Source organism: Panthera onca, chromosome B4, assembly GCF_046562875.1.
Source record: "Panthera onca isolate mPanOnc1 chromosome B4, mPanOnc1 haplotype 2, whole genome shotgun sequence".
Taxonomy (NCBI): Eukaryota; Metazoa; Chordata; class Mammalia; order Carnivora; family Felidae; genus Panthera; species Panthera onca.
In genome coordinates this window covers 82,264,427-82,273,388 of record NC_138345.1, presented here as the reverse complement: position 1 = coordinate 82,273,388, position 8,962 = coordinate 82,264,427, and the positions used below count along the sequence as shown (strand labels likewise).

The 8,962-nt window shown below is 53.6% G+C and overlaps 2 protein-coding genes across 3 annotated transcripts; both read right to left on the bottom strand.

The window, feature by feature from the left end:
• Nucleotides 1-326: 326 nt before the first annotated feature.
• On the bottom strand, nucleotides 327-3,515 carry MYL6 (myosin light chain 6). Of its 2 annotated transcripts, XM_060657300.3 has the most exons (7): nucleotides 3,417-3,515; nucleotides 3,137-3,164; nucleotides 2,128-2,271; nucleotides 1,726-1,899; nucleotides 1,560-1,637; nucleotides 1,222-1,266; nucleotides 327-523 (listed from the first exon to the last, which is right to left on the bottom strand). In XM_060657300.3, the coding sequence occupies exons 1-6, from the start codon at nucleotides 3,417-3,419 to the stop codon at nucleotides 1,238-1,240; spliced, it is 456 nt and encodes a 151-aa protein (XP_060513283.1). In that variant the 5' UTR covers nucleotides 3,420-3,515; the 3' UTR covers nucleotides 327-523; nucleotides 1,222-1,237. The 2 variants fall into 2 exon arrangements, with proteins under 2 accessions (XP_060513283.1, XP_060513282.1); XM_060657299.3 differs by lacking the exon at nucleotides 1,222-1,266.
• A 256-nt stretch (nucleotides 3,516-3,771) lies between these two features.
• Nucleotides 3,772-8,175, bottom strand: MYL6B (myosin light chain 6B). The gene is made up of 8 exons (XM_060657298.3): nucleotides 7,957-8,175; nucleotides 6,298-6,538; nucleotides 5,534-5,561; nucleotides 5,154-5,297; nucleotides 4,750-4,923; nucleotides 4,175-4,252; nucleotides 3,992-4,043; nucleotides 3,772-3,882 (listed from the first exon to the last, which is right to left on the bottom strand). The coding sequence occupies exons 2-7, from the start codon at nucleotides 6,490-6,492 to the stop codon at nucleotides 4,015-4,017; spliced, it is 648 nt and encodes a 215-aa protein (XP_060513281.1). The 5' UTR covers nucleotides 6,493-6,538; nucleotides 7,957-8,175; the 3' UTR covers nucleotides 3,772-3,882; nucleotides 3,992-4,014.
• Between the last annotated feature and the right edge of the window lie 787 nt (nucleotides 8,176-8,962).

The following is an 8,962-nucleotide window of genomic DNA, read 5'->3' as shown; positions in this document are numbered from 1 at the left end:
CTTTAGCTCCATTCAGACACTCCCTGGGCTTCCTCCACAAAAGGACTTCAGTGCTTGGGAGGGTAAAGGCTGGGTTTAGCCAGCTGGAGGGCTAGGAGAGGACTCAGCTGGATAGGATAGAACGAGGGTTGCCAGTCTTGGTCCTACAGGGATTTATGGCTTCTTTAATCCCCCAAGGGGTAGCCTTTGTAGCATAAATGAACGGGGCCAGCATTTCTTCAATGACAAAGATGGATCCTTCAAGCCCTTTCCCAGCTTTCCCAACCCCTGGTCTATTGACCCTCTCTCCCCCTCCACCCTGCTTGGGAAGGAAAGCAGAACCGCACTTAGGGGCACAGAGCAAGTTTATTTGGTGAATGCTGAACGCAAATAACATCCAAGAGAGACAAGCTAGCAAAAGTGCTTGTGACAAGAGGACCTAGGAGGCCTTTAGAGCTACATGCACAGTATCAACACAGGGGAAGGTATGGGGCTTGGGCACACCAGGAACATCCTCAGCCATTCAGCACCATGCGGACGAGCTCTGTGGATAGAAGAGAGGGGTGAGCCAGGTAGTAGGGCAGGGGGAGGGGTCCACCAGGGGCCAGCAGACCACAAGACCACAAAGGTAGCATAAGAACATGCCCACAGAACCCAACCTTGGGTTTGTAGAGGCCACCTTGGGTCTTCCCAGTTCTCTCAGCCCCCAGCTTCCCTCCCACCAGCTGTTAGCTTCCCCACCGTCTCCCCGAGCAGCAAGAACACAGCAGAGGCAGGAAAGTTCTCAACTACACCTACAGCTACTGTCAGCCATTGGCAGGAGAAGACAGAGGTATGGGTTAGGGTACCTCCAAGCTGCCCAGCAGAAGGAAAAAGAAAAGACTATTGAGCTATAGCAGCACAATGGGGCAGGCAACCAACCCCCCCTATGCCAACCACCTGTGCGCCAGGGCCAAAGGATCACCCTGAAGCAAGACGGAGACAGGCTGGTGTGAGTTCCCAGACACCAGCACCCTGGGCCCTATGAGCAAAACCTCAGAGCCCATTTTAGGAGAAAAGGAGGTACCACACCCCCAGGCTGTCTTCCTCTTTGAGGAACCCCTCCCCAGTCAGCTCCATGCAGAAACATGCTAGGAGGAAGTCAGATGGTAGTAGGGGAAGGGCAGGGGCTAGAGAGCAAAGGTTGGGAAGAAAAACACCAGGGAGGGCAACTAGAGAAGGGGAGGCTGGGAGGAGCCGTACCCGCCCCATGGGCCCGTCACCCCGACAGGATATGCCTCACAAATGCTGCAGGAAGGAAGAGACATTAATGGTGAAGACAAGACACAGACATGGGGTGAAGGGGTCAGGTGGTGGGGGAACAGACATTCCCTTTATTTTACTTCCCATTCTTTCCCCACCCTTCACACATTATCCCTTCCTTTCTTGTCATACCCCTGTGGCCTCCCACTCCTGGGCTGGGCTGGGCCCTGCCCCTTGCCTCGTTCTTTTTGGAGCCCAGGGACAGAGAAAGCCCCAAATACTGGGCGTGACCTGCTTATACAACTGCTTTCTCCACAAGAGCCCCATTCATCCCTCACCTTCATAGTTGATACAACCATTGCTGTCCTCATGTCCTGCCACCAGCATCTCTACTTCTTCCTCTGTCATCTTCTCACCTGCAAAGGGAAAGAAAAACATTTTGGGAACTGGGTAGCAGGTGTGTTATCAGGCGGCACTGCTCAAAGAGCAAGGGCAGAGCCTTACCCAGTGTGACAAGGACATGCCGGATTTCAGCACCCATGACGGTGCCATTCCCTTCCTTGTCAAACACCCGAAGGCCTTCGACATAGTCCTCGTAGGTGCCCTGGTCCTTGTTCTTGGCCACAGTCTGCAGCATGGGCAGGAAGTGTTCAAAGTCCAGCACCTTCACATTCATCTCTGCCATAAAGAAGGTGGAAGGAAAGTCACAAAGGTTCTCAGAACTGAGGAGATTACAGGGATCACAAGTGAGCAGGCAGCTCCCACACAAGGCAGGAGAGATCAGTGGGATTTGCTAGTTGAGACAAACCTGCTTGAGTTCTGGGCCTACGAAGATAAAGGGAAGCTCTCAGCTGAAGAACTGTAGGCCCATTACCACACTGAGAAATTGTTCTTGAAGACCCTCACCATCACTCTTGGGATTCCCCAGGACCTTGAGCACCTCGGCGTTGGTGGGGTTCTGGCCCAGGGCCCTCATTACGTCCCCGCATTGGCTGTACAGGATCTTGCCATCCCCTGTTCGGTCAAACAACTGGAAGGCTTCCTTGAACTCTGAAGATTCAGATACACATCAGCACTGGGCATGTGGGGGTTAACCCAAAACCTCCCTGACATCCCCTTCTGCCCAGTGAACATTGATCATGCTGAGGAAACCAGATATTTATACCACTGTACACTGAAGTCCGCTAAGAGGGATCTAATGTCCCTGTCTCCCAACTCAGGTGTCCCACATAATGACACAGCCTTCTTCCCCCGCCTTGGCAGAGTAGTAACATCCATTTACACGCCCCCTCTGCCTACAGCAAGCCTGCCCAGCCTCCTCACAACTCTACTCAGGGCAGGAATTTGCCACCGCCCTGTCTGGGTCCTGTCCTTATAAGGAAGTGGGAGCAGCAGCCTGGGACAGGGGTCATCCCAGCCTGCCACTTCCCACCCCTACTGTACAGAAAGAGACATTCGGAGGATACAACTATGAAGTATCCTCAGCAAATTCCCCGTCCCCAGTTTCACAAAATTCCAGGTCACTGCTTTTTACAATCTTCACAAATCCAAGCTGGGGGAGGGGAGTTATCACAGGAGGAGAAAAGAGGCAGAAGCTGATTAAGGGACAGAGGAGCGCAGGCAACTTAATACACCCTCCCCAAACTCCACACACAGCAGGCATTAGGTGACCAAGTTGTTTCACACACCCACACCACCTAAAACTCACCCGGGGCTTGGGGCTCGAATCTAGAGTGCAAGGGGAGGGAGGAAGAAAGAGTGAGAAAAGAAAATGGAGGATCCAGAAAGAGAAGGGAATCCAGGAAGTACTTCCCTGCGGGTACTGAAGAGATGACAGGTGGGGTTATGGGATAGGTGCTAGAGGCGGGGGTCCCAATCCCTAAGCATGACCTCAGTAGGGGTCAGAGATACCTACCTGCAGTTTGATCCTCGGTGAAGTCACACTGCTCAGAGAAGAGGGGAGCGGTCAGCATCTGAACTCCAAACCCCCAAGCTTCTATCCCAGTCCCACAAACTGAACCACTAACTCCTGTTCCATGCTGGGGACTCACTCACTTCCCGGCAGGACAGGCCCCCAAACTTTCCAACCCCACCTCCGACCTTCCAAGCCCTCAGGTTCCCTTTGCAAGCCCCTACCCCCGACTTCCCGCCTCTTGCCCCACATCCCGCTCATTCTTCCAGGCCCCGGGCCCCACCATCTTGACTGCTCTGCGGGACCTTTTCCTGCAGTAATGGCTCCGGCTCCCGGCCCAACCCTAGTCTTCGTGCGTTCCAATGACGTCACCCTCAGCTGATCCGGCCAATAAGAATCCTGGTCTGGCCTTATGCAGATAATATTGCTACATTAGTAATGAGGTGGGCGGGGCCCGCTGCTTCTCCTTCCTCTAGAATAGCCCTACCTGAGGGGAAGAAACTGCAGAAGTGGATCGGGTAGGGCACAAGGATTCTGCTCCTCCTTGCAGCAGGAAGATCAGAGGATATCGGATTGGGGAGAGGAGAACCCTCCCTTCCCTCCCCACCTCTGAAGAAAGCAAGAGTCGGACGCCAAAGGAGGGTTGAACTGTGTCTTTATTTTGAAACAATAGGTGGCCTCCCAGTGGCAGGAACGTGCTTCCGCCTGCCGGGGAAGGGGGGGAGGGGCAGTGTCCGGCCCCACTGCATCTGTGGAAAAAGATGAAAGTTGCCAAGGCCTGTCGCGCTCGCGCCCCAGGACATGAAAACGCACTTCCCTACTTTTCTACCCAGACTGAGGGAAGGATAGGAAACTTGCCTCCCCAGTCGGAGTGGGAGGGCTCAGACGCTTAGGATGTGCTTCAGGAAGGCTGCAGAGAGGAAGCAAGAGGGGTTCAGAAGCAGGCCCTTGGATAATCCATCTGATTTTAGATAATCCAGGCCCTTGGTCCCCCCACCCACATACCGCGAGCCTTCTGCCTCCTCTCCCCTGTCCCCTCACCTTCGTAGTTGATGCAGCCATTGCTGTCCTCATGTCCTGCCAGAACAGTCTCCACCTCCTCTTCGGTCATCCTCTCTCCTGAGCCACAGACACAGCATTTTAGTGCCTGCCCTCCCTCCCAAACCAGGCCACTCTCTTCTGGATGATAGCTTCTCTTCTCCCACCCTTGAATACTTGGTTCATAGCAACAGAACCCCGAAGGAATCCTCTCCTTGTAATGCTAACACCTTGAATGTGTTCCTCCATCTTGCTTTCCATTTCACCTGCATGAGCTCTGACAGAGGGAAACTGAATTCCAGAGAGTTAAGGGGCTACCAGATCACAGAGCACAAGCATCTCTTTCACAACAGAAAATCAGCTCATCCCCTTTCCTCTGTCCTTTGGGAGGCATCCGCATCTACCCTCACTTTACCTTCTGCAGGAAGAAGCCCTTTAGATTCTGCCCCCTCTGACCTTCCCAGTCTTCTGCCCATGACCTACAGGACCATTATTCTTCCCTGGCTCTGCCTATTTGGCTAACCTTCTTGGTCCACCCCCTTCTCTCCAACCCACAGGAGTTCTGGTCCTTGCCTCACCCAGGGTAGTGAGGACATGTCTGAGCTCTGCTCCCATGACTTTGCCGTTCCCCTCTTTGTCAAACACCCGAAGGCCCTCCAGGTAGTCCTCATATGTGCCTTGGCCCCGGTTTTTGGCTACCGCCTGGAGCATGGGCAAGAAAGTTTCGAAGTCCACACGCCGGGACTTCAGCTCTGGAAGTTAGAAAGGGGAGGGAGAGGTCACTGTAGAGTCACCTTGGACCCAGCTCCCGTTCCCACCACGAAGGCTTTCATTCTGTTCAACATCCAGGATGTTTTTCTATCTTGTGTTTGACAGTTTTTTAAGTCCAGAGACCCACCCCAGCATCCTTTGCGACCTTGCCAACATTCCTCAGTTCCACCACCACATTGAAAACTCGCACTGTTCCAGGCATCCCCCTCACCATCACTCTTGGGATACCCCAGGACCTTGAGCACCTCGGCGTTGGTGGGGTTCTGGCCCAGGGCCCTCATCACGTCCCCACACTGGCCATACAGGATCTTGCCATCCCCCACTCGATCAAACAGCTCAAAGGCCTCCTTGAACTCTGAAGTATAAAGAGCGGGTCAGTGTTGACCAGAGGTTCCCATCCACCCCCCACCCCCACCCCCCGACAGAAAGTAGGTTCAGAAACTATGTGCTAAAGCTGGGCAGAATAGGAGACACAAAGACGACTAGCATGGAAAGTTTTAAGGTTGGGACCGGAGTTAGGGGAACAGAAAAAGGATCTGACCATGGGCTTGGGACTAGACAGTGGGGCTTAAGGGACCAGCTTCTCCTCACCCTCCAGCTGGTCCTTGTTAAACTCGATCTGTGGAAGAAAAGAGCAGGTGAGGAGGGATGACAGGGCTCATTCAATCTGTTTCCAGCACTCCTCCCAACCAACTGGCAGCCACTTCTGGGGAGGGGCCCAAAGAGACCAGGCTGGGAGCCCAGCCACCTCAGTCCCATTCCCAGCTCTGGACCTTGGGAGAATCCCAAGAGGAGGAATTATGGGGGGAGGGTTTCCTGGGAACAGGGTTAATCCCATGCCACCTGTTCCCCTCCCTCCAGTGCCCTGAGCCCTGCATCCCTCACATAACTGGGGGCTGAACAAAGGCTAAATTTACCCCTGGCCCCCAGCTGTGATTGTCTAACAAGTCTGTCCTTTTCAGCCTTCCCTCCTGGGGTTCAGAGCTGTGGCTTTTAGAATTGAAGAGTCAGTCAGGCACAGGCAGCAGCTCCCTCCCTTCACCTTGAAATTGTCCTCAGAACCCAGATGTTCCCCATGTCACAATCCCTGCCTCCAGCAAGGGGGTCAGAGAGAGAGAGAGTGTGTGTGTATGTGTGTGTGCATGTACCCACACACATTATAGTTTATAGGGAGACAACAACAAAGACAACATCAGAGTCATAAGCCTAATGCTTTCAAATGGGAGACTGAGAGGAATCTCCAATATCATTCCAATGCTGCTGACTCCCTATCTTCCAGATACCCCAATCCCCTAGGCTGTTTCCCACCCTGTACCACCCCTTCCAAATTCCTTCCTCACTTTCCTGGGACTCACCACCACTTTGGAGAGATCGATGGGGGGCTCCTGGGTTTTCTGAGGGGCTGGAGGGACAGCTGGTGCTGGTGCTGGTGCTGGTGCTGGCTCAGCCTTGGTCTTGGCTGGAGGAGCCCCTGCTGCTGGTTTGGCAGCAGGCTTGGAAATAGAGGGTCCTGCTGGTTTCTTCATAGGAACATCCTTCTTGGGAGGCATGATGTCCGGTGGCCAAAGGACAGTGTGCCGATGGGGGCACCCATCTCTGTTTAAATAGCCAGGGAGTCTGGGATGTCAAGGGGCGGGGGCAGGGGCAGGGAGCCAGTTGGCGGTGGGGAGGGTGAGATAGAGGAGAGATATGCTGGCCTGTCCTGGACTCCTATGGTTCAGGACTCCTGCCCCAAGGTCTTCTCTTTTCTGTTCACTCAGCCCCAAATGCTGGCCAGAACAATGGCCCCTTTGGGGGCAGGGGACGGAAGCCAGAAACTTCCCAGAATGGGGGAGTTAACCTCTGGGATAAGGATAGGATGCTTGCCAGTGACAGACATTGATACAGGGGTGAAGCAAAAAAGGGGATCCAGGCATTCCAGGCCTCAACCCCCTGGCACAGAGTAGCCCTTTTTTCTAGTAGCTTTAGACTCTTCAAGGCTGAGGCAGGGAGGGAGGCCTTATGAACTGGAATTGTTAAAGTGGGGTCTGTGATGGGCACCTGGTTGGTTCAGTCCATAGAGCATGTGACTCTTGATCTGGGGGTTGTGAGTTTGAGTCCCACATTAGGTGTAGAGACTACTTAAAAATAAAATCTTAAAAAAAGGGGGGGGGGTCCAAGAGCAGTAAAAGGTGGGAAAAAAGCCTCTCTTACCACAGATGAGGAGTAGGGGTAGTTGACCCCACAGTCTATTAATCCCCAATACCTACAGTCCCTGTCCCCCTCCCTCCCAGCCCAGAACTGGAATTGTGCACAATATAGATAAAGAATAGTAATAGAAAGAGGAGTGTGACACCCCCATTGTCTCCTGTTCCTAGGATTGTCTTAAGGATGAGGGTGGGGGTCAGGATCTGGCTTAACGCCCACCACCCATACCTTTTTCCACAAGCTCATGGTTATGCAAGTCAGACAAAGGCAGGGTGCCTGCTGAACCTACAGGGATTCTGTGGTGCACCTGAAGGGAAGGGTAGGCCCTGAGACCCAAAGGGCCTAAATTCTAAAATCTTTAATCTGAAAGGATGTGGGAGGTCCTATGGGCTCCACGGGTACTCATCTCCCAACCAAAGGGACAATAAAAACCCTGACTCAGGCTAGCTTCCAAACCTTGCTGGGGACACTAGAGTAGGGTCTAAGTCAGAGGCCATAGGTATACAGGAGGTGTTGCTAGCTACTTTTGTTCTAGGGGTAAGGAAGAAAAGGATTTAGTCAGCATTCCGAGGAAGATAGTGATTCCACGTAGATCCTGGGGTTCAGAGAGTTGGCGCCCGGTCTTCCACTTGCAAAAATGCGTCTGAATCTCATTACTGAACATTGTCCCATTTTAGAAAAATCAGAATCATTCCACCCTTCCAGAATACATCACAGTCACACACACACACACACACACACACACACACACACACACACGAACACGCACACCTTCAATAAAGGTTAAATGAAAGGAAAGAATCCCTCCCCAGCTGCCAAAAACTCACCCTGCGGGATCCAGGTAAGGGCGGAGGCGGGGCGCTGGGAGGCTGCGGGTCCCGAAGGGTTAACCCCAGAGGCCTCGGAGCATGCCGGGAGTCGTAGTCCTCGAACGCCCGCGGGCTCACGGGATGCGCTCGCGGGCTCACGGGATATGCCTCTCTCCAGCTGGAGAAACACGCCCAAGCAGTGGCTTCCGGCAGGTGGCAGCGGTTGGTGATTCAAGATCTTTTGGCGCCCTTCTTGTTCCGGACCTAAAAGGCAATGAGCAATTTACAGACCCCTCCCCTGACCCTAAAACCGTGCGACAACGCCCCCCCCCCCCCCCCCCGCCCCTGCCAGGATATCTCCCTTGCTTAGCCGTGAGTTCCCCGCTTAGTGTGGGCTGGGATACTTCCCTTGATCCGCCGGTGGGAGAACGCCGAACCGGGGGGAAGGCTGAAGCCGCTGCCGGCTGGATGGAAGGCACAATGGGAAGCATTGCCGGGAGAGAGGGGTGCGGTCTCCTTCTCTTACTCTTGCGATTTGGTAGAGAGCAGAGGCTACTGAGTTGCTGTGTGTCTTGGAACAGTACCTTCAAAGTTTTTCTTTTCTTCTGTTCCTTCTCTTTCACCTTCTTCTTCCTCTTCCTCCTCCTTTTTTTTTTTTTTTTTTTTTTTTTTTTGAAATGAGCTGGTAGTTGAAGTATAGGTTAAGATTTGGAATTAAGCCTGGTCTCCTGCCTCAGTTTCTCCTGAGGTGAAGTTTCTCCATACAGCGGACGCGTATGCATCCGGCACCCCATCGGGACCTCACGGGTCCGCCAGGAATTGGAGGGCTGAGCCCTCCAGCCCTTCACTCTGTGACACCTCTGCCAGCATTGGACATCTCATTCCCCACACCATTATCAGAGCACCCTCCCCACCCCTCATGCTGGGAAGGAACCAACCCAGTTAGGCCCCGAGTCTGTAAAGGTCGTGGCCGCGCCATTGGTGCTGGAGGCTGGGGCTACGTGGGCGTGCAGACAGAGGATCA